General features: G+C 37.0%; 2 protein-coding genes and 1 long non-coding RNA gene across 4 annotated transcripts; all 3 read right to left on the reverse strand.

Moving 5' to 3' along the window:
• Window positions 1–736: 736 nt before the first annotated feature.
• LOC137720174 (U-box domain-containing protein 33) lies at window positions 737–8,014 on the reverse strand. Of its 2 annotated transcripts, XM_068459190.2 has the most exons (9): window positions 6,710–8,014; window positions 6,262–6,383; window positions 5,855–5,976; window positions 5,281–5,385; window positions 4,585–5,035; window positions 4,304–4,441; window positions 3,389–3,916; window positions 1,307–2,071; window positions 737–1,124 (listed from the first exon to the last, which is right to left on the reverse strand). In XM_068459190.2, exons 1-9 carry the CDS (start codon window positions 6,990–6,992, stop codon window positions 942–944), a joined length of 2,697 nt encoding a protein of 898 aa, XP_068315291.2. In that variant the 5' UTR covers window positions 6,993–8,014; the 3' UTR covers window positions 737–941. The 2 variants fall into 2 exon arrangements, with proteins under 2 accessions (XP_068315291.2, XP_088553727.1); XM_088697601.1 differs by lacking the exon at window positions 5,281–5,385 and having other exon boundaries at window positions 6,710–7,758.
• A 12,081-nt stretch (window positions 8,015–20,095) lies between these two features.
• On the reverse strand, window positions 20,096–21,458 carry LOC137719808 (uncharacterized). Its single transcript, XM_088697609.1, has 5 exons — window positions 21,409–21,458; window positions 21,215–21,300; window positions 20,973–21,038; window positions 20,543–20,803; window positions 20,096–20,457 (listed from the first exon to the last, which is right to left on the reverse strand). The coding sequence occupies exons 4-5, from the start codon at window positions 20,717–20,719 to the stop codon at window positions 20,218–20,220; spliced, it is 417 nt and encodes a 138-aa protein (XP_088553735.1). The 5' UTR covers window positions 20,720–20,803; window positions 20,973–21,038; window positions 21,215–21,300; window positions 21,409–21,458; the 3' UTR covers window positions 20,096–20,217.
• Window positions 21,459–21,643: 185 nt separating this feature from the next.
• LOC148699164 (uncharacterized) lies at window positions 21,644–23,770 on the reverse strand. The gene is made up of 4 exons (XR_015964534.1): window positions 23,611–23,770; window positions 23,460–23,512; window positions 21,885–21,979; window positions 21,644–21,783 (listed from the first exon to the last, which is right to left on the reverse strand). It is a non-coding gene; the product is annotated as an uncharacterized LOC148699164 (long non-coding RNA).
• Window positions 23,771–25,759: the final 1,989 nt, after the last annotated feature.

A 25,759-nucleotide genomic window follows, 5' to 3' on the forward strand; every position in this document is an offset into this window, starting at 1 on the left:
TTTGGTGTTCCTAATTACAGACGAGATAAGATAAAAGCTGGTTTGCTTTTATTACTATCAAGACTCGAGAAATGTTAAGATTAGATGTTTAGATGTGCGACATTGATAAAAAAAAAATAAAAAAACCAAAACCGAACTGAAACTAAAACCAAACTAAACTGAAACCAAACTGAAAAAACCGAGAGAAAATTGAATCGAACTAAAATTTTAGTTTTGATAAAAAAAACCCAACCGAATGAAACCGAACCCACCCTTACTCCACACATACCACCGTACTTAATGATGGGATCACGCGTGCAGATGAGGTATTTGTGGTGTGGTTAACTCTATTTTTGTTGTGCATGAGATGTGATGGGCCCTAACCCCACTGGGGCTTTGCTCTAAGCGACCCATTTGGTTGTCAAGATACCAAAGCATGTTTGCGAGTGCTTTAAAGTGGCGGCGGTTATATCTACACCCTAATTTTTATTTTCATTCCTTTTTAATTTTTTAACGTTGGGTCGAATGAATTAAAGAACATCAGTGGACAATAATTAACAAGAGTATGTGAGAGTGAAAAATGGTATTTGAATAACACTAGACTTTATTTGAAACGTTTAGCAGGAAAAGTTGAAGTCAATAATCGTTTTTATGTAAAGTACTGCGAGACTTTAGAACATGTTTACAAGTGCTTTTAGAATGATAGATGAAACCGTTCAACCAAAAAAGTTAAAAAGTGTTTTTGTTATAAACAGCGTTTTCCGTAATCATAATCTTGTTGAATAGATCACAATCAATGTCAAAAATACATGAGCAAGCAAGAAGTATGAAAAAATGTTGAAGCAAAACATGCGGTTTTCTGTACATTACAATAGTCGATTAATTTCTTTACACTATATTTATGCATGTTGTTATCAAATATATATGTTGAACAAAAATATCCAAGCAAATGGAGAAAGAGATCAAAGCTGTTGCAGCCACTCCTGAATTGCAGAACGGAGAGCGCGGTTGGGGACGAGATTCTTGTGTTCAAGCTTCAGATTTGTCATCGGTGAAGTGTCGTGACCGCTGTCCAACCATCCTTTCAAAGCTTCTGCTTCATAAGTATAACCGTCTGCTGCAACATGCGGATCTTGCATTACTTCCTGCAGTTGATTAACGACATTTTCAGTTAATTGACGAAATTCTTAACACAATTAAGAAAATTGCCCTGAAACTATGTTCCTTGTAGATCGATAAACCCGTGTGCATGTGTTTCTCAGTCAATAACATAGTGATTATGACGATGTTGATCCAATATATAATGATCATAATGAACATAACTTACCTGGAAAATGGGACAAATAAAATATGGAGGAGGTTGGAAATGCTCTTCAGTACCCAACCGGAATGATGATGAGCAACCACATGAAGCTCTCATGGGTTCAAGTACTCTCCAGACATCCGATACAAGGTCTGCCCTCAACTTCCGGCTCATCTCACAACACCTTAATGCCAAGCGAGCCAACTGTTCAGCCTGTACAAATGGCCAATCCCCAGCCAAAGGATCTAAGAGCGTTTCGAACTTCCCAGAATCTAATGCATCCTGCACATCCTTTATTATCCTCACAGCCTGTTTCCCAGTCAGCAACTGTAGTAGTATAATTCCAAATGAGTAAACATCTGACTTTGTTGTAAGCTCTCCTGATGAGAAGAACTCAGGATCGATGTATGGGATAGTACCCTTCGGTTCAGTTCTCCAACAGATCGTTGTGTCGTTGCTTGAACTCTCCCCACAAGGCAACAGCCGACAGATTCCAAAGTCACTGAGTTTGCTAACAAAGTTAGCATCAAGGAGAATATTGCCAGGTTTTAAGTCACCATGCACTATGCTGTGAGGTTTACTGGAATGGAGAAAGATTAGGACGGAGCACAACTCTGTGGCAATTCGTATTCGAGTTTTCCATGACAAAGGGGAAGTATTGTCCTTGCAGCTGAGTCGATCTTCAAGACTTCCATTTGGGAGATACTCATAGATCAGAGTCCAAGCTTCTGGGCAGGCACCAATGAGTGTGATGAGATTTTGGTGTCGTAACTTACTCAATACATCCACCTGAGAAGCATCAACTAAATTTAATGTTTTGGCAAACATGCGAAATGAAGTTCTTTCCAAGCGGTTTTTTCTTCCAATTTAAGTTGTAAAATATATTATTTGTAAACAAGACCAAGTAAAAAACTGCAAAAAAAAAAAGAATTGAACGTTCCAGCCTCCAAAAAGCAGAAAAATCTAAAAGATTTCACAACCTCAATTTTTAACTTCTCGATGCCATTACATGCTATTGACTCTAAAGTTACATGGTAAAGATAGAAAAGCAACAAAAGAGAGGAGGAGAGGACAGGTGATAGTATAGGAGAGGAAAGAAAATTTATATAATGGGTTATCAAGAAAAGACTGAAAACTTATTAAAACCATTAATAATTAGTGTAGTTTTCAGTTCTTTGAATCTCACTCGTTGCTTTCTCAACTTCGTCATCTCCCCCTCATTCATCCACATACCTTGCCCTTAAAAAACTAAAAATGTATAAGCCATAATCCCACGGGCTCTAAAATATTGTATCAAAGAAATACGAATACACCCTGATTAAGGTTTAGTTTTTTTGGCTAGTCCACTGGATAATCTATAAATCAGTAAGTTAACCTATTGAAGGCATCAACCCAGAAACTACTGTTGAGAATATCGCGTTTAAGAATGGGAAAAACAAGAACAAACTCCGGAAATCGAAAAACAAATAACCAAGATAAATAACACCAAGAATTTACATGGTTCAGCAATATGTGCCTACGTCCACGGGACAGCAACAACAATCTTTCACTGTATCAATAATGAGTACAACCAATAATCTTGCCAAATCTCTAGAACTAGGACTTGACGAAAAACATGAAAGAACAAGAACAAGAAATACACTTATCTCTTTTCTTCTCTCCCACACACTTTACAATATTTTCTCAATCTAATCCCTTGAGTGGTATACAATTTATTGTTTTGCTCTCCTCTCAGAACTAGTACAATAGTCCCTTTATATAGGCATAATAAAGGTCTTCTTCAATAAGGATTACTAATCCTAATTGGAAACTAGTTATGAATCCTTCTCCAATTGAGAAACTAACTCCAATTGGGAAAACAATTTAATCCTCTAAGACTATAATTCCTTATAGACGTAGGACAACTTATCATGGGTTGGAAAAAACCCAACAACTACCCCAATATGTTCTTAGCAGGTGGAATTGTGGGTACATATAGTACGCAACAATTGGACTCCTGATTATTAAATTTCACTCAAACCTTTATAGTAAATTACTGCAGTAGCTCAATGCTTTTATAAATCAATTCAGCTTTATGAGGTGTAGAAAATATTCAGATTATCATACCTCTTGCTGAAACTCAGAGGGGCCTTGCTTACTATGAGCATTTAAAATTTTTATAGCCACCTGAGTGTGACGCAGGGAACCTTTAAAAATGCTCCCATAACCCCCTTCTCCAATCTTCAGTGATGGGTTAAATTTTTGAGTTGCTTCTTCAATCTCTGCAAATGAGAACTCAGAGAAGAACTGCGGTATGTGTGAACTTGAGGCTTCTCCTTGTTTTTCCCTCAGCTCCTCAGCTTCTCTAAGTGCATTGTCACGTTCCACATGCAACTCATCGCGTTCTCTTTTGTAATTTTTTAAAAGTTCCACAGCCGAGATAATCTTCTGCTCCAAGCTCATGACCATCTGATCAGACTCCGCAATTTGACTCTCAAGTAGTGATTTCTGATCTAGGGCAGCCCTTAATTCTTCCATGACTTCATCTCGTATCTTCTTCATCTTTTCAAGTTCTTGTCTCTCTTTTGCCAGTTCTTCTTCCATTTCTTTCCTTTGTCTCAACTCCTCATTATATAAGACCTCTGATGCTTTAGCCTGTGAATGGAACAATTCACAATTTTCTGTTTACGGAGTTTTCGGCTATGAAAACAGAACAGAGATCATAGAACTTATTATGTTTCCTTTTCCAAATTACATGTTACCAATAATGTTATGCAGTTTAATGTGGTGCCAAGCCACTAGGAATAATTTCATGCAGAGGATCATGCTCATATTCTCATCTTAGATAATCAAGTTCTGTGATGGTCAATTGCATGTAGCCAATTCTAGATATAACCTTCTTTGATGAACAATTTACCATCTATGTGAGGTAGTGTAAGTATTGGAATAAAGAAGACATGAAAAGATAAACTTTTGTAATTCATGTTTGGGGGGAAATGGAAATGGTAAAAAGAAGTGCCTACTAGAGAAGAAAATCTTTACCCTCCGTATAGCGTCAATGGCATCTTTTTCAGCTTTCCCACGCCTGATTCCCTCCTGAAATGCGTCTCTCCTTGCATTTTCAGCCTCTATCAGCACTTGTTCAAGATGATGATACAGAGTATCATCTACATTTCCATCCTGTTAGACCATCAAGGTTTTAAAATTAACTCGGTTAATTCCTTCTAAGGTGGCAGTTGATGTACTAATCGACAGTTTCAAAATTCAAATTCAGCATGTGAACCATGTAGATTGTTCACCCAAAAGGGATAGTTTGCGCTTACCAATACACTGGGAGGGGATGAATGATTAAGATCTTTAGAATGAGGAAGTCTGCATGAGTTACTTGACCCATTTTCACGTCCCTCAACTCTATCCCAATGAATCAAAGCGAAATCACCCAATCCAGCAGAAGAGCCTGTTGAATATCCTGAAACACTCCTCCTTATTACCTGATCCAATTCCTCAGGACTTGCTCCTGGTTCGTACCTATTTCTTGGAGTTGAAAACGCTTCAGTACCATCTGTGGAAGTAGCATCTGTTGTCCTGCCTCCATATTTCTCCATATTTACCGAGCTTGCCCTGCGGAACAAATCTTGAGCTGGATTGGTGAGTTTCGCTCGATTAGTCCGCTCCATTGTATCAGATTGTGATCTAAAGGGGTGCGGTGGCTGTTCCATTGGACTTCGTCGCAGCAATGGAACCTCTGTATCAACTCCATCTGAATTTCCTTCCCTATTTTATCATGGTATATGCATTAGTAGTCATGATCATCAAAATCAAGCAACAGTTCATGATTTAAGAGAAAATGAGATGTTGAGAAGAAATTTATAATTACAATCACCATCATGCAAACAATTAAAAACCATATGGTTGTTTTGAAGCACGGATTTTCTGAATAGAAAGATAAATAACAGAAGTTTCAAGAAAACCTTTTTCTTCAATATTTCAATTTGATTTTCTAAGAAGTTCAAGTAAACCTGGTGTGTATAAGGTACCCCTTGCAAATAAATTGTATGTGACAGGAAACAGGGGCTTGTTGGCGGACAAATATGGCTTTCTTGGACTTGAGGTCCATCATTTTCCTGCAACTTTAAATTGTGAGTGAATAATATTTTTACACACACAAAAACTGCGTTGGTAAACAAAATAACTCTTCTATTGGGAACTCCATCATAAGGGGGAAAAAAAAAACTCATCTACTAAGAAGGGAATTGGAATCTAATTAACCAAACAATTATATGGGGCAGAGGCAGTAATGTAAGATGCTACAATGACAAACAGGCATGTCTAGTTAACATTCACATATTTTATCATGCCTTCTGTTAACATTTACGGTCATTTAATTTTCAGCACGCGGCTTTATAATGCATTAGTCTCGTTCGTGACTGAACTAACAATTCATCCTAGAGCATGTAGAGTCAGAACCCACATATCTATGTTGGATGAACACAAATGCTTCATTCAAACACATCCGGGGTAATTAAATATTTGGACATGTTCGTAGAACTAAAAAGGACAAACAGGCATATGAGAATAGTTGTTATGTGATACTTTGAATGGTGCTTGTCTGCTGCTGCTCCCATAACAAGCTTCCTGATCCCATGCTGAGAGATGAGTTCCACAATTCCCTTCTCAATACAGTCCCTTTCAATATGTAGCTTTTCTACCCGAACCTACATCAAACAGTCAACAGCAAAATATGTCAGAAAGTTTGGCAATTTTACAAAGCATCTGAAAGGGAACTACTCAAGTAACAAAAATCTAAGTTTTCATTTCGCTTTAAGATAATAGAAGACTGCATTCTTTTCTTCTAAGATATACCAACTTCGTAAGAACTATCATTTAACTTCGTATCCTGTCATATATTTCTCAATTTTCTTTTATATTATAGAAATTACTCTATTTTGTACAAGAAAGAAAAAGGAAAAGGAAAACAAAGGTAGAGACGGAGGAAATACCCCCCTTTGGAGACAAATACGAATGTAATCATCAAGGATCTTATTCATGTGTTGCCTTTCAGTTTCTCTGTGCAGTCTGAGTTGCTGTTTCGTCGGTGAGCTCGCTGGGAACTTCGCCCCCACTGCAAATGAAGAAAACAGCAGAAAATTAAATCCAGTCGGAAATCCTAAGACAGAATGACAAAATAGAAACTTTGTTATACGAACTATCTGATCCAAACCCCAGCCAGACAATGAAGCATTTGATTGTAACTAGTCTCCGGAGTATATATATATACTTCTCTACACTTCTTCAATCTTTTTGGCTAATTTACCACCGAATTGCTGTGCTGCCCATCAAACCGAAAACCATGGTCCTCGGCAGATAAAGCATTATCACGCTACTAATTGTGAGTTAAACAAGTTACAACATTCATCAAACAAAACATGTGTGAAACGATCCACTTACTGAAAGGAATCATCTGAGCGGGCTGGTGAATATGAACTAAGCAGATTTTCTTCCCTCCAGAATTAAGCACCGCCCACACCAGAGTTGATTTGCTTTCTTTAACGTCTTTTCCCACTGCAACATAGATCATATCTTCGATCATCCGTGGCACCGCTGGCACCGCCACCGGCACTGCCACCGGCTCCTCCACAATCTCTCCGCGAGCCATGTATTCTGATATATGAGTGTAGCTTATCCGCCCTGCCAGTTGAGCAATTGCAGGCACAGAACTCACTACAGCCATGGCCAAAAGCTATTCAAAACCTCATACCAGTAACCAATCTATGAATTTCTCTCTATATTTTTCTCCAATACTTTGCATTCTCCCTCTGAAACCCCTCCCTTTCCTCAACTTTTAGAACTTGATCATCATTTTCTCACCCTACCCACTCAACTTTCTCTCTCTACAATTGCTCCTCTTCAATTGGAAAAACCATTTATCAAAATCACACTCCACCCGGTTCACCTACATCTTCTCCAAATCAAGAAATGAACCAAAATCTCAGACAACCCGATTCATATTTTCCCTTCCAGACCTCAAATCTAACCAATTCAACCAAGAAATCGCCCCTCCAATCTACAAAACAGAACTTGTTCCCCAACTCAGAAAGCTCTACAGCACAAAACACCCACGCCCAGAAAGCGGAATTCTACTTTCCACGACTTCTACTTCCTAAAGTGAACCAAAAGGACTCGAAAGCGAAAAGGATGATTGGGAAAACACGAAGGGATGATAGTTCTTGAATATTGAAATTCTCTCTCAATCGATTTGATTAAATCGTCTAAAAGGGATTGATTGTCTTAAGCTTGATGGTTGTACAGTTTGAAACCGACTCCCACTAAATAAAAGGGTAAATTACACTATTACGGATATCATCGGGTGCAGTAGTTTAATAGTGCTGCTGCGTCTGGACGAGATATTTAAAGTTGTAAGAAATTTTAGACGCAATTGTTAAATAATAATTAAACAATCAAACACTCAACTCAACTCAGGTAAACAACTTTGGAATGACAAGCAGGCTTCATGAAAATGTAACAAGCAGCCCATTTTTCAAAGATTCCCCTTGACATTTCTTAGTAGAGAAATGCAAAGGATAATGTTTCAAATGACTTTCTAAAGTCTTCGTCACATCGTATTTTTATTATAAAGTTTTGTAATATTGGTACGGGAGTATAAAAAAAATGAGATGACAAAGAGTTTATAGATTGTTCCATTTTTGAGATGATCTTCTTAACATTTCCATTCTCAATAGAGTAATGGTATACTGACCACCTATTTGTTTCATCTCAGGCTCGTTAACGCATATAATTCTCATTCCTAATAGAGAGATGGTACAAATAATACTACACATAGGTGATAAAACTAGTATTTTTGTTCTCAATATAATATGCAGAGTCAACACGTACGAGGAACTGTTGGCCGTGATGCAGCGGAATAAATATGGAACATGCTGTCGCATATTTTCCCTTGAAACCGTCGCGTACGGCCTTTATTCGCGCCATTTGGAGCCACTCCATCGGTTCCACCGCCAACTGCAGTAACTGTACTTTCAGCACCTTCCTCCTCCATCTCTTCTTAATATTCTCACACATTTTCGCACCTACATCAACCAACTTAATATACTGGGATTAAATTAATAATTAAAAAACCAATTATTCGACACTACATGGTTAAAATTTGGATCATGAATCGTCTTTTTGCACTTGTTTTCTACTGCTGCGTTAACATCTTGGTTAACTAGAACAAGACAATACAAGTCCAGCTAGTTTGCGCGTTTATTAATTATGTTGAAAACAAATACAAAGTATTGAGGACAAAATAGTACGAAAATGTTTAATTAGTTTGCGCGTTACTTGATTATGCAACCGAGAATATTTGATACTTTGACACTGACATAGTACATGACATTTGGATTGCTTAAAAAGGAGAAGAGAGGATTTCGAGAATCCTCCAATCACATTCGTTTATCGTACATCGTACGATTAGTTTTTGTTAGATACTATTTATATTCAATTTCAAATAAAAAAATTTACAATGATTTCTGATCGCACGATGTACGATGAATAGATGTGATTTGAGGATCTGGTGAGGATCCTCACTCAAAAGGGAGCTTTCATAACCACATTCCATACAGTCTATCTATGTTACTATGTTTTTAATTCAATCATAAGGCGGGTTCGGTGTTGTTTGAAGTTTTTTAAAAGTAGCTTTTTAAAAAAGTTGGGGCTAAACTTGTGTTTGGTAAATAAAAAAAAAACTTTTTGTTTTCTTCATAAAAGGCAGGTAAACAGTATCAATTAATAAAACTTTCATATTAACAACCTTACCCTGTCTTTCTCCCGAACCTAATGCGTCATTTTTTTTTTTTACCAAAAGCACTTTTAACAGTATAGTTTAACAAACACGTGCCTACTTTTTTCACAGCTGTTTATTTTTATAGTATAGTAGAAGTAGCTTTTTTTTTTTTTTTTTTTTTTTTTTTTTTTTTTTTTTTCAACGGCAATCTTAAACTAGCCCTAAATTACATGACTAGAAATTTGACACTTGGGTGCAGTGTAAGAGCACATTGTATTATCTATTATGATATTAGTTATTTTCTTTAGTTTATAATATAAACGGTTCTAATTATAAGCAAAAAATTTATGTAAATCGACCACAAAGTGTGTTGAGGCAATTCCTCCTATCTTTATACTTGAGGAAAGTTGAACTTTTTCAAAGAGACAATAAATTTAGAAAGTTCAAGTATAAGGGTGCATTGTTGTTTAAAATGAGGTGGAAATAGTTTTATTGATTTGGAAGTCAGATGTCAAAAACCATTTGATCAAAAACAAATGAATCAATTAATTTGGTGAAATAGCCAGGAAATTTCATGAATACTGATCATGCTTTGACCGAGTCCGAAATTGGATTATTCATTTCATGTCGTTTTCTCTCATCTCATTCAATGAGTTTGAAGTTCATGCACTCGAAATCCTCCCCAGTTAACACCTCCTAATTTCATAACTATAAACACATGTTGTTCACCAATCGATTTCATGGGCCGGTCCTTATTTTTTTACACTCTAGGCGACATTGAAAAATATGCCCTAATATAATTTCACATAAAATAATATATCTTAGTATTCATACTGTGACATCCCACATCGCCCAGGCGAGTGATCCTTATATGTATATTCTCATCCCTACCTAGCACGAGGCATTTTGGGAGCTCACTGGCTTCGGATTCCGTGGGAACTCCGAAGTTAAGCGAGAAGGGGGCTAGAGCAATCCCATGATGGGTGACCCACCGGGAAGTTGCTCGTGAGTTCCCAAAAACAAAACCGTGAGGGAATGGTAAGCCCAAAGCGGACAATATCGTGCTACGGTGGTGGAGCGGGCCCGGGAAGTGGTCCGCCCTGGGCCGGGATGTGACAAATTTGGTATCAGAGCCTAACCCTGGCCGCGTGTGTGCCGACGAGGACGTCGGGCCCCTAAGGGGGATGGATTGTGACATCCCACATCGCCCAGGGGAGTGATCCTTATATGTATATTCCCATCCCTACCTAGCACGAGGCCTTTTGGGAGCTCACTGGCTTCGGATTCCGTGGGAACTCCGAAGTTAAGCGAGAAGGGGGCTAGAGCAATCTCATGATGGGTAACCCACTAGGAAGTTGCTCGTGAGTTCCCAAAAACAAAACCGTGAGGGAATGGTAAGCCCAAAGCGAACAATATCGTGCTACGGTGGTGGAGCGGGTCCGGAAGTGGTCCGTCCCGGGCCGGGATGTGACACATACATTGTACATCAAATATTAAACTTAACTGGTATACCGAATCATATCATGTCTTACTTTAAATATCATGCTTAAGTAACTAAGAATTTAAACAATGAGTGTAGAGACTTTTTCTGGGGTAGAGATGGGAAGTAAAAATTGTGACTTGGGAAAAAAAAAATGTGTACTTCTAAGGTTTCAAGGGGCTGGCATCAGAAGAGTTGATCATTTCAATAATGCATATATGGCTACGTTAGGATGAAAAGTTTTAAAGGATGAAAACTACTGGTGGGTGCAAATTGTTAAAAAGAAGGTATATAAAGAAGGATGATTTTTTGAGTTGCAAAGTCAAGTAAAATTACTCTTTGGCTTGGAAAATGATTTTGAATAGTAGACATGTTATTCATAGGGGAATTAGATGGGTTGTGGTTAATGGAGAGGATATCTTTTTATGGACTCATCGTTGAGTTTTTCCTTATCCACTGCTCCAACGAATTTCTGAAAATCAACAATTGAACATAAATTAGGATACTAAAATGAGTGAATTTATTGAGAATAAGAGGTGGGATAGAGTTCGTCTCTCCCAAGTGTTAGACTTGGATGTTGTGAGAAAAATTTGTATTGTGCCTATTTCTCTTCAAATAAAAGTGATAACTTTGTGCAAGAACATTCCTCTACCAGTGAATTCTCAATTAAATTGGCAGCTTGGATTTAGAGTGATAATAACCATGAAGTTAAAAGGCAGAAGCTCCTTAAGAAGATATGGAAGTTAACGATACCTCCCAAGGTAAAAAATTTCGCTTAGCTTCTTACTCATGAAAAACTTCATACTAGAATGAGATTGAGTAAATTCATTCAGAATATTGACAAATTAATTGTGTGCATGCTAAAGAAATGTGGAACATTTCTCCAGTAACTCCTCGAAAGAATAATTTGACTCAGTTAATAATGTGTTAGATTGAATGGATTTAATTGACACTGTTGAGTGCCATGACTTGAGTGATCGTAGTAAAGCCCTACTGAATTGTTGGCAAATGTGGTAGAAATAATAAAGTTTTTAGAAGTTTGATTCCTAAGCATGAAAAGATTAACGATAAAAATATTACTTAAACATGAAAAGATTATCAATAGATAAAAATAAAAATAAAAACAAAGTTATAAAATAAAATATAAAAAAAAAAACCCTAATTTATATTTAGACAAACTTGAACCTGATTTTGCAAGCCAATTCAAACTGAAAACCAAAAATCACCACTGGAAATGCCACATTTAATTACCTAATAAAAAAAAAAATTTGGTCAAACAATAGATTTTTTAGATTAGATGTTAAATTAAGGAGCCGATGGGATTCGAATCTACACCGTGGTGCAAGGACAACACTCATTTCCACAATTGCAATAGAGAATCACTTTGCATAATAATCTAATTAATGTTTTTTTTTGTTATTTAAAGTAGACATGAAAAAAAAAAAAAAAAAAAAAAAAAAAAAAAAAAGAAAAAACGAAACTACCCCTTTATGTTGAGAGAGGGAATTGAACTTGGGTGAGCACGGAAAGAAAAACTATACAAAACCACTTTATCATCTAAAATATATTTTTATCTATTATGAACGTTTATTATATATCAAGAATAACAAAATCTTATACATATATGAATGAATATAATTTTTTTTTGTGCCCCTTGTTTTTTTGGGTCCTGAGCGGTCGCCTTGATAGCACTGGACCAGGGCCGGGCCTAATTGGTGTGTGGATATTATTATGTACCAATCACCCTATCTGCAGTGTTAAAAGACCAAATGCAATGAACTTATACGTAATTCTAGTCATTTACTTTCACACCTAAAGTTTTAATTTTGATTCATCTTCTTATTACTAATCGTTGCTAATCAATTTCGCCTTCACGTGTTTGGTATACGGCTCTTCCTTTTCTACTTTCAAATTTTTTGGACATTGTAGTTTACATGTTTGTATTCCAGCGTATACTATTTTTTCTTTTTCTACATGGTCCATGGAGCTAAGGAGGGAATACAAACATGTAGACTAGAATGTCCAAAAAATTCACTCCTTAGTGACACACCCCAATCGAAATCAGGGCATGCTGGCCGTCACGTGGAAGTGACGTAACCATGTGCACAGTGCGGAAGTTAATAAAATAATAATGGAAATAGTAATACGAATAAATAAAAACTAGTTTTACATAAAGTAATAACAAGTGCAAGCGTAAGTGTGACGCTAAGTTCAGAGCATATAAGCCTAATGCAGTCCAGGAGAAAACGACGCAACAAAAGTACACCCGAAGGTGATCCTACGCTGGTGATCGTCTGTCAGATATGCCGGGAAAATCCTCAGGGAAACCACCAAACGTGCTAGCCAACTAGAACCTGGAGCGGCGCAAAACAAAGGCGTGAGTGGGCAAAAACAAAGCTTTTCGAAAACCATTTAATAAATAAGTTCTAACCCTTCGCCGTAAAACCTGTATACTTCCCAGAAAAATAGATATATAGATATATATACCAATGCTCGAGAATATGCTATGCCAAAACCTCAAAATGAAATGCAAGTGCTCAGGTAATATCACATCAATATCATATAACTGTCAACCGGAGTCACCTAATGTGACCTGTACAGCTGAATCTAGAGCTCAAATCTCAATCTCACTAACTAGACCTGCACACGAGTCGGTGATAGGAGCATATTCATGCGACTTAAATGGCTTGTTCTCGTACATTTACGTTATGTTTCTTTAGTTATTTTAGTCCTTTATGCTTCTTTTGTGTGTTTTCAGGATCATAAGACGTGTATTGACGAAAGGATGCATTGTGGAGTGTTTTGGGGCCTTTTGGATCACTATTGGGCTAAGGATGGATAGCTTATGCTTGGAGCCCAAGTGTTGGATGAAATTGAAGGTCTTGTATGCACTTGAGGACACAAAACAATGGCCCTAACCCAATTACATAACACCTTGCCATGGGCTTAACACAAACACCATTCCTTGCCATGCAAGGGGGAGCAATTTGGGTCCATTTTATGCACTTAAACCTTAGCCCAATTCCACACCATTGCAGCCAAATCCATTCTTTGCCATGCACATTCACCACCAATTCAACCACATGCACTTATTCCTCCATCATTGCACAACATTGCAGCCACATGCACCAAAAACACCCAATGCCGTGCACTTCCCTTGCCATTTTCAGCCATCACACTTCATCATTGCAGCCACCATTCACCCTAGTTGTCAATCACATACTTTCCCATTGTATAATACATCCACATGCATCTTTAACCAACAAACAAATCAGCCACAACACTCAAACACACTCAATGCCGTGGGGTACCATGCAATTCCAGCAATTCCAGCTTTCCAACCTAGCCACATTCACATGCATTCACTCATAATCATTCACCAAACTTGCAGCCACATTTCCACCTATTCCTAGCTGTCATGTTCCCTCTCATTTACCTATAAATAAGCATGCATTGCAGCCACAATTCATTCATTCCATTCACAACACAACACACAACACAAACACACATCCTTTGCCGTGCATCACCTTCCATTTTGTGCAGTTTTTCTCCTCCATTGCAGCCACTATCCAACCATTCCCCACTCCATTCCACATACACCTAAAGCCCTAAACATCTCCTTAGACCTTGTGCCACAACGAAGAGGAAGAGAAGAGTGCCTAAACGTTCATACAATTCAAGTTTGAGTTGTTGGAATGTTTAGGTGTTTCTTTGATTTCAATGTTTAAATTCAATTCTCTTTGTCTTGTACGTATGAGGAACTAAACCCCCTTTAGCTAGGGGGTGATTCGAAACTATGTTTATGCTTTCAATATGAATTGATTACCTTTGGTTGGAATTTCATAAGTTGTGAATTCAATTTGTTTAACCGTTTGATTGATAACTTATTTATGTATGTTTATTGAGAGTGCACGCTTAATCTTCATGCATGAATATGACGCTAGAATATAAGTGAGTTTCACCTAATCGTTACGAACTTATATTCACAAGTAGTGAAGGTTGCTTATAAACAATTGCGTTAAATGAATTCTTGGCACGAGTTTCATGCTCATCATAGTAACGAATGCCTCGTCAACACTTATAGTTTTCACGTTGCTTAATGATCTTTGATTGTATCTTTATTGTGTTTTTCACGTAAAGGACTTTTGAAGAATGTTGTGAATTGCGTTGCGCAAACCCATCCAATTCATTAACTTAAGGAAAACTTGACGGTTAATTTAAGCGGACCTAATTAACCTAGGGTGTTGAGTTTCATAATTTATCGAAAGACCAACTGAAAATCATTTTGTATGCAAGTGTAACATGTGTGGAGAAGAACCCCTTGGCTATTCCATCATCCATATTTTTATCACATTCATATTTACGTTTTGTCCTTAATTATAATCTTTTCATTTAATTTAATCTTGCCCAAACACATTTCCCCCATATTTCGTTGAGTCTTAATCATTCATATTTGTTTTATTTTTGTGTTTTTAAGTATTTGAAGTCGTGTGTACTTGCTTTGCGTTTTTGTTAAGAAGTTAAGTGTTTTAAAAGCTAGTTTTATTTATTTAAGTCAAGTGTTTAGCACCCCTAGTTAATCCCCGGTTAGAACGATCCCTACTTACATCATTACTACAATTGTCACAAATAGGGTTTAATTTGTGTGCGTATAAATCTCGCATCAGTCGGAACCACCTAAAGTGGTCTGTACGACAGGCCTGGGTGTAATATATATATACGCTCAAGTGCTACGATCACGTGAAGGCTGGGCGAATAGTCGCGGGTCAACTACGAGTCGGAACCACCTAAAGTGGTCTGTACGACAGGACTGTGCACCTAACCTGGATCCAAGCTGAGCGTGTGGTGCGCGAGGTGAACATCACGTGAAGGACTGTGCCCAACTCTGGGCGGGAGCACTAACACCGGGGGTGCAGGTTATGAGCTCTCTATGCATCTCAAATCATTACTGAATGTAAACATGAATTACACTTACCTGGCACTTACCTGTGCGTCCGCAGCATGAATACATACACATATATAAATGCAACTAACCATGCATAACAAACGGCAATATAATATATGGCATATAACTAATAAACGTTTAAATCAATTTCTGGGAAAATATAAGTATATAGGTATATACGGAAAACCAAAAGCCCACTCACTGGTAAGTGGAAGGGTCGTAACCCCCCTGCCTCGAGTGATCACGCTCGTCCTCGGGATAGGATTCACCTATATGCGAAACAACTATAAAAACGTTAATTTTAAAGCACATAACCAAACTTAAGAAATAACTTCTCATATAATGCTTAAATGGGGTGTATGAATACACCAACGTGATCTACTCAACCTCAGGATCATCCCCATATTTTTAAAATAATTTTTCACCGTCGCACGCGCCCCCACGCGCAGGTACGTGCCTGACACGCTGACGACGTCAGTTAACGCCGTCAGGAATATTCCGTTATCTTTAACGGATTCCGTCAACGGCGTTAGGAATATTCCGTCCAAACTGACGGAATATTCCGTCGTCTTCTCCAGCGAGACTCCGGCGCCGTCGCCGGCGCTGGAAAATCGGGAAAACTTTAAATCGTCCTATCTTCTTCGTTTTTCAACCAAATTTCACAAAATTGGTACCAAAATGAAGCTTACAACGAGAGGAACAAGATTATACCACTTTCAAGTGCTAAAATCCACGAAATCTCGCCTGGAAAATACCCCCAACTCCAGCCAACCTCGAAACTCGTGATCCCGACGTCCAAAACCTTCAAACGAACCACCCCGAGCCTCCTAAGGACCTCACCAAGCTTCCTACAAGCTTGAAATTCCCAAAAACATAAGAAATTACTTGTGCATGAACAGTACCCAAAATCGGGTATCCCGAGTTCGACGTGAAAACGAAGGTATTCTTACCTGAAATGGGTATGGTTGGACTCCAATGAACCTCACGAGCATGGATATGTACTTTCTTTCTTCGATCTGTGAAGATTTGAATGGTTTTGGGTGTGTGTCCGTACGTTTGGATGGAAATGAGAGGGAAAGGGAACTCGGGACAGGGTGCAGGGCAGGGGAAAAGGGTGTGGGGTGTGGGAGAGTGTGTGTGGCCCAAAACATGCCAACAAAAATCCAAAAACAACCACAAAACGTAAAGAAATCGCACTAGGGGCAAAATCGTCTTTTCACGCGTACGTTTTAAAGTTTTCAGAACGGGCTGTCACATTAGCGTGTTTGTATTCCCTCCTTAACGTGTACCATTCCAACGTAGATTATTTTTTCTTGTCCTAGAATAGTCTACATGTTTGTATTCCCTCCTTAACGTGTACCATTCCAACGTAGACTATTTTTTTTTTTTTTTTTTTTACATGGTCCATGAAGCTAGAATATTAGGTCAAAAAGAAATTTACATTTTTTTCTAATACAAATCACAACCCACACCCACCTTCATACGAAAGAAAACAAAATAAAATCCCGTTTTCCTTTATATCTTGCCATTTATCGTGGATTTACTGTGCATGGAAAAAAAAAAAACACTTCAATATAAAATAGACCGCTTCAATTGCATAGGATGCTAGGAAAAGTAGACCACTTAAATTTCATTGGTATATTTAGGCCTAATTGGATTATTAGTCCATGTGATAATAGAGCAGTTGGAAGATAGCTTCTATAGTAAACAAATTATAATTTAAACCTCTGTGGTGAAATTTGTTAGGATTTATGTCTAAAGTTGAAATTTTCGTAAACTTTTTGTTAATTATTAGCACGTCAGCCCCACATATTAGGCTAAAATGGAACTCTCCGTTAATTGCTAGCACGTGGGGCTGCTTCACGTGCTAATTATTAATAGAAAGTGGACAAAATTTTTAATTTTGATCATAAATCCTAACAGACTTCACCACAGGGGCTTAAATCCTAGTTTTTTTTTACCACATGGGCTATCTTCCAACTAACCTATCACCACGCGGACTATTAATCCAATTAAGTCGTATATTTAAGTGGCGAATGTTTCTCGTAGTTAGGGTATTCCTTTTTAATCTATTATGAACAGGTTCAAACCATCTCTCGGTAATATAAATTAATGTAGAATATCGCTTGTAAATAAAAAAAAATCGTATGATATTTCTAAAGTCATTAACCCTATTACATGATTAAAATGTAACATAATTATTTTTATTATAAACAATGTAATGTAGTGGGTTGAAGAGTAATACCTCATTCACCAACGTAATCCACCACTTGCAAACCTGATAATACTTAATTCTCTGTTAAGAAGAATCTTAGACGTATAATTACTCTTTAATCCTAATTAAGCGACTAAATTATCTTCCAATAATGGTATGGATTCCTGTACAAGTTGACTAATTGGTGATAAACGGACTCATGCAAGCAAAAGTAAAGAGAAAAGGAGAGACAAGGTAAAAGGACGGAATTTAAGCAAGAGATGAATAGGGATAGAAAGGGACGTTAAGCATTTCCATTTGGGGGCCAATTCAACTTAATTAATGACCTTAATTTGTCATTATCATTAAGCTTGGAGAAATGGTTGATCAAAGAATTGATCAGGGGTAATATATATTGTCAATTAGTACTACCGTCTAGTATTATTTATATTCTCTTATAACTTATAAGTAAGAGGTTTTAGATTCGATTTTCATCAAAGGCGAATTTGAATCACATTATTGTTAGCTCATTATGAGGCTTAGCCCGCTCCCAACACTCTTAGAATAGATAATATATTTTGTTCAAAAAATAATAATTGATCAAAGATAAATTAAACATAAACAAGCCGTGCTTTATGAAACGATGAAATTCTAAGATGTGAAGATGATAATCATGATACAATATTGTTTATGTCCAAACTATGTCGTTTTAAGGTTTAATTCAATTGATCAATTAATTAAACTATATTTAATTAGACAGCAAGGCACCGACAGAAACTTTGAACGAGCCCCAACTAAGAATTTATTGTACCAAATTGTTTGCCGTGCGCCAATGAATTAAGAGAAATATTATCCAAAAAAACAATTGAAAATTTTCTTAGGATACAAAGGAGTGGGAAATGTACTATGAAATGGACCTTGACGATGTCTCCCTTGCTTCTGAATCTATGATTCCATACAAAGGTTGTAATGAAAATATTCGATGGCCAAACGAAATGAAAATCTCACATATACAGAACGAAACTATCAAATTTGATAAATATTTTATTGTGAGACAAATACTTACCTTATTAAACCGTGAATTTGAAAATTTTGAAAAAAAAAAAAAATTAACACACATTTGCACATGTTGAAGACTAGTAACCCACTCATACGTACATCACGAAAATGTCAAATTTGGTAACTATTTTATTGTGAGAAATACTTGGGTATTAAACCGTGAATTGGAAAAAATATCCACATTTGCACATGTTGAAGACTGCTAACCCATTTCTTTACATTAACCCCTCAAGAGTGAGAGGGGGGACCTCGGAACCTCAAGAGGACCCAAATGATACTTGAGGTGGGTCTCCAATAATCGGTTTAAACTTTGATTTCCATCTCTGAAAATAGAATGAGAAGATGAAGGGACAAAAGAGTTTAGGATCAGAAATTAGTGGATGGCAAAGGGACAGTCACGCGTTAATTACTCAACGAGCAACTGTATCAGTGGGTGTTGTAGCATCCCCTAAACAATCATGGATATATGACAAATCAACAAAAACTGTACCTGATCATGATGTTCCACGAAAACCGTATCAGTGGGTGTTGTAGCATCCCTTAAACAATCATTTTTGTCCTCTCCCAAGGGGAAGAAGGAGGCTGCTGAGCAAGTGCCTGCGAAGCCTGCTGCTTCGGACGACAACTTTAGCTGAGAGTATCTGGGTTTGACACCGCTCGGCATCACGTGTTTAAATGTAATGTCGAGCGCGAGTTTTCTTATAGACATGCTGTGGATGTATGCTTGGGCCTTTCACCTGGTTCAGGACCATCTATTGGATATATATGTGCTTCTGCTACATTTTTTACAATGGATTCTTACTTTGTTGCCTAAGCAACCCCATGCCCGGCAAAGACGGATGACTAGAACAATAGAACCTCTATAGGCAGAAGGGCCCAAGGACGAGTAAACACGTCATTTCACTCGACCAGTTTTCGCTTCTTGTTCGTGACTTATTTATTTTTTGAAATCTTGCAATTTTTGAAAGGCTCTTTTTCTTCTAGAACCTCTATTAGATTAACTTGATGGTGATCTAATCATCTTATATTATATTAGACTATGTATGGATTCACCAACTAGTTAAAGAGCCTTCTCCCTTGTGGTAAGGGGGAACATGAAATGTGCAAGCAATCACAATGGCATACTCATGAAAATGCCGCTCAACAACAATTATTGTTTAGAAAAACTCATGACACTAGCCCTAATACTAGCTTAAGCATTCAGGCCTAATAAACATTATATAACAGACAAAAGCACCAATCCTATATAATTTAGGTAAAAACTTGAGATTAAAGCACTTGAAAAACGCTACAACATTGAGAGAGAGATCTTGTTAACGAAGCGGCAATGGGATGAGAACAATGGGAAACAATTCAAATAAAGCACACTAGGATTAAAACCCAACTCAGATTTCTATTGTATGAGAACTAAGCATATTGGTTTAACATTTCAATCTCAGATAAGCACAAAAGGACTGCAACATATGACTTAATGACTTCATCTAATGTTGTCTGCTCACATAAATTCCTGATTCTGCATTGCTTTTTCGATCAAATCATCAAGCACGACTTGAAACATGTGTGGGCCATTCAAACACTCTCTGATCAATGTCACTCCTTCAAGATCTTCTTCAACTGCAACATATATTTCCATGTCAATCAAGAACTGTAAGTCATCTTCCGGCAGATCGTGCCCATAGCCCAATGCTGCAATCTCTCCAGTGAATCCTTCTTTCCTCAACTTCTCTATGCATGCCTGTCATATACCATAATAGATACAATTATGCAACGAATTCGTATGACAATTAAACTTTCACCAAATCCTTTCATCATTTCCTTACCTTGTCTCTAGCCATTTCGTCCTTGATGAAGCTATAATTCATGACCAATAGATCATAACGTAACCCCTTCCTGAGTGAGTCAATGACATTACTTAGATTCGCTTCAACCACCTTCTCCCATATCCCCTTGTAGCAGTTCATAGCTTCACAAAAGCAAACCTCTGACTCCGCTTCCATAGCAACAACTGCAATTTTGACACTAACCTCTGGAATTTTAACACTAAACTCTCCAATAATAGGGTTAAACTTTGATTCCCGTCTCTGAAAGTAAAATGAAAAGATGAAGGCACAAAAAAGTTTAGGCTCAGAAATTAGTGGATGGCAAAGGGACAGCCACTCATTAAATACTCAAGGAGCAAATGTATCAGTGGGTGTTCTAGCATCCCTCAAACAATTATTGATGTATTCTTGACAAATCAACAAAGACTACCTGATCCAAATGTCTCCACTCAACGACATCCTCACTTGCTGCCAGAAAAAACAGCTCATTTTTTATCTGCAATGGGACGAATATAATGAGATATGCAAGTGTTGCCTAAAATTTTCTGGAATCCATTTATTAGCGGTGTATCATATATTTGTATTCTTAGCATATCAACTATGCCAGCAACTAGCACATAAATTAGTGACACCGCTTAACGGTAGTCAAAACTGAAAATTTTCTTTACTAACCTTGTAAATGGTGTCAAAAGAACCGTTCCAATAAAAGACGCACAACCCATTCTCCTCTTTAGAAAGAGCTTCAAGAACATAACCAGTTAGCAAATTAGAAGATAACCAGTTAGCAAATTAGAACATAACCAGTTTACAAGACAAAGAAACCATAAGTTATCATTCACCCACTATCATATGGTATTAATACTCACCTTTTTCTGCAGAAACACTAGTGACCTCTGCCAAAGACAGTCGTATAGCCTTCTCTAACTAAGAAAGTTCCTCAAGGTCCCCTTTTTTTTCCTTTCCTGTCTTAGAGAAGCTTGAATTTGACCCATCTGTATGGTATAGAGGGACCCCTAAGAGCTTGAATACATCTTGTCCCTTGAAATCTCCCAAGTCTCGTATTCTGCAGCCATATTTTTATTATGACAATTGAAAATCAAAGAGTACAGTTGGTCAAGACTGAAGTTAGAGGACAAATACAACCTTCTGTAGTTTAGTTTGGCATCAATCTGTGCTGCAAGTTGCGGGAGTATCTTTATAGCATCATCAATTCTCTGCCCTTGATGCGGCTCAGCAGAATTCTATTGTGAAACATATACATATATATATTATTCTTTTCAGCACAACCTTACTAAAAAAATGAAAACCAAAAGTGGCCAACAAAGCAAATGATTAAGCATACCATCCTCAATTGCGCAGCAACTAGGGACAGAAGATTGTTCATGACTCTTGGTTCTGAAAGATGGACCAACTTGCCCTTCAGCGACAAAACGTTAGCTGTAAGAATCCCAAACACAAATGAATAAAAGTTAGCAATGAGTCAGTCCTTTTTTTTTGGGTACAGAATGAGAATTTTCAAACAAAAATAACCAGGGAGAAACAAAATCCAGCTCTCTCATGTTTCTGCACCGAATTAAGAAACAAAAAATGAAACAACATCAGGAGAACTCAACTTCTATAGTCCACGGGCAACAAGAAAATTAGCAACCTGAGAGAGATACCCACCGAACAGAAAATGCATATTACATTCACCCCAGTTTAATTTTTTTATTGAATAGTCAACAAAACTGATTATAAGAAACCCTAGAACTAAACTGGAAGTTAGCAATATAACATGTAAAAATGTCAATGTTCAAACTATATTAGAAATACACTTTTTATCTCTTTTCTTTTCTCTCGCGCGCACTTTGCCCTTACGATATTCTCTCACTTTGACTCCTTGAGTGGTATACAATTTATTGTTTTGCTCCAATTCAAAACTAGTACAATAGCCCCCTTATGTAGACATAATAAAGGTCTTCTTCAATAAGGATTACTAATCCTAATTGAGATCTAGTTATGAATCATTCTCCAGTTAAGAAACAACTCCAACTGGGAAAACCACTCCAATTGGGAAAACTACTAAATCTTCCAAGTCTATAATTCCTAATAGACTTGGGACAACTAATCATGGGCTGAAAAAACCCAACATAAAACATATAAAAGATCATGTGCACAATGATTGTACACCTAATAGTCAAGCGCTAAACACCGAACACCTAAATGTCATTAAACGATAGTAAATTTCCACTTAATTGAGTTCTAAACACTTTAGTTAAATTAAAAAGAGCAGTTTAATTTGACTAAAACTACATAGAGGAAGAGAGAAAGACAGAACAAAGAGTTGTAGAAGGCTGTAAAATGATACTAGACCTGCATGTTGAATCAGAAAAATGTTCAAACAAATCTAAAAGCCAAAATTATTCACAGGATCAGCAAATTAATAATCAAAAAAGGAAATTCATACAAGTTCATAGGAAATTAAACGTGTGAATCAATAATGATATAAAATTAGCTACAAAGCTAGATAAATTCACACTAAATCCACGGTCTTTGTACTCTTTTTCCTACCCCTTGTCAGCAAAAAAACAGAGCATATAACAATTAAAACCCAAATCAAAGAAACTAAAAGAACCAAGAGGGAGACCAACCTTGTGTTTAAAACATCAAAACTTCACTCTGTATCAATTAATCAATAGTCTAAAGTATGAGAAAAAAAATTAGCAACTTAACAACGTATCAACATCATATATTATGATAGCTATGAAGATATCCATGAAACATCAAATTGCAAGCAAATACTGCTTTGCAAATTTTGAATATAAATGGTTTGCAAACCAGCCACTAACGAAACATGTAATTTCAAACAAATAAAAAATAAAAGCTTTCTTTAACTGACACATAAAAAAAAGCAGCCCACACTGGTATAGAGTGAAACCTGATACACTCCAATGTCAACACCTTCATGGCAGTATAATCCCAAAAGACATTCTACAAAATGGAAAGAAAAGTCGTCAAGAAGATATAACTCAGAAAGCCAGTACAAGAGTGCAGTTTTAATTGTTGTAGCTCTGTGGCAGGAAACATACAGATACTCGAACCCACTCAGAAAGGCACGTAAAGCTACCCATCTCTCTCTGCAACGGACACCCGTTGTCTCATCTCTCATCTCTCTGCAAATCCCTGAAATCCCCCTCGTAGGCATCGAAATCGGCCTGCGCCCCCTCGGCCTTCCACACCCCGCACCCCAAAAATCCTTTCCGCTGGATATGCATTTAAGGGATTTATCGAATTGATGTATAACAAATAGTTTGGTAATTAACGTAAAGAAGCTAGCTAGTTTGATTTAGGTCTTAGTACATGGATACACTTTTGTATCCACATACATATAAAATTTTTGCACAACCAACTAATTTGCATATCAGCAACTGCAGCGCTAATTCGCGAAAAGAGTTCCGGCTAATTTTATTTTAATAAAAGATCATGGTATAACTTTATTTAATGAAAACAAACTTAAATTTTAATGAAAAATTCTTAAATTTTAATAAAAATGACGAAAGAACTTAAATTTTAATGAAAAAAAGACATAATTTTAATATTAAAAAAATTAAAAAAAAAATCTAATGCGCGGACCCTCATGTCCAACACAAACTGTTTATGAAACTTTTTACACTGTTTATAAAATTTAACGGTACTACACTATTTATGAAACTTACAATACTGTTATGAAACTTTATTACATTGTTTATGAAACTTACTACACTATTTATGAAAACGTACAACACTGTATATAAAACTTATTACACTGTTTACGAAACTTAAAGGGGTGTGGGGTGGGGTGGGGTGGGGTGCGCGCCAGCTCATGTAGTTTTTTATGTTTTTTCAATAATTATTTTGTCTTTATCATTAAATAAAAGTTAGTAGATGGTTTTTTTTTATTTATTAAAATGCAAGATTTGAAACCATTTTTATTAGTTTGCCTATAAAAGTATTTTGAAAGTTAAATATAGAATATAAAGCTATACAATATATCAAAATCTTTACCTAGGTTTTGCGTATTGGTCAATGTATTAAAGGCGGAGGTATAGGCGAGGTGTTCCATGGATAATCCCACCTTCACCTCATGGAACCTAAATAATTTAATATATATTGTATATATAATTATATATAGTATAATACTTTGTAAAACAATTAATCAACAATCAAACAAGCAATTAAGATCAAATTGAGACTAAAATACTAAAAAACTTGAATTTTGAAACAAATTGTGGTGGTCTAGAGAATTTTGACACAAATTGAGGTATGCGATTGGAGGAAAATTGAAATATAGGATTGGGATTGAGAATTTAGGGTTTAAGGAACTGGAGAATTGTGGAACTGGAGATGGGGTGGAATATAGCAGAGAGAATCGGGTATTGGGTGATGAAATATACCAAAGAGAACCGGGTATTGGGTGGTGAAGAATATAGAGAAAATGGGGTATTGGGTGGTGAATATAGCAGAGAATATCGGTAGGGAAGAAGAATGAAGTGTGGTGATTATAAAAATAAAAAATTAGACTTGGCCAAAACGGACGTCGTTTTAGGCCAAGTCTTTATGAAAAATAAAAAAAAAACCCTTCTTCCTTGCACGGTCGTCTTCTTCAAGACGCCGTTGCAACACAGTTACAGAGCGCAAAGGTTTCCATAAAATATTAGATTTCAAGCAAAGATTTTTTATCACGGGAACTCCCAGTCAATGCCTTAGATGCACCTTGCCTGCAACCCGAAAGATAGGCGAGCATCTGCCTACTCCCAAAAGACAAAACTGCTGAAGCCTTGCCTCGAAGGCCGCCTTTTGTATTGTAATGCGGGTTAATTTAATATAGATTAATATAGATCAATCTACAATAGTATCATCGTATTTCTTTTATATATATATATATATATATATATAAATAGATTTAATTATGTATATATAATATATATAGTGATAATGTCACATCCCGGCCCGAGGTTCACCACTGTAGCACGATATTGTCTGCTTTGGGTCTCGACCACACCCTCACGGTTTTGTTTCTGGGAACTTATACGAGAACTTCTCAGTGGGTCACCCATCATGGGAGTGCTCTCGCGCTCTACTCGTTTAACTTCGGAGTTCCCATGAAACCCAAAGCCAGTGAGCTCCCAAAAGGCCTCGTGCTAGGTAGAGATGGGAATATACATATAAGGATCACTCCCCTGGGCGATGTGGGATCTT

The sequence above is a fragment of the Pyrus communis genome, chromosome 1 (genome assembly GCF_041283825.1).
Source record: "Pyrus communis isolate YQ-2024b chromosome 1, ASM4128382v1, whole genome shotgun sequence".
Lineage (NCBI taxonomy): Eukaryota > Viridiplantae > Streptophyta > Magnoliopsida > Rosales > Rosaceae > Pyrus > Pyrus communis.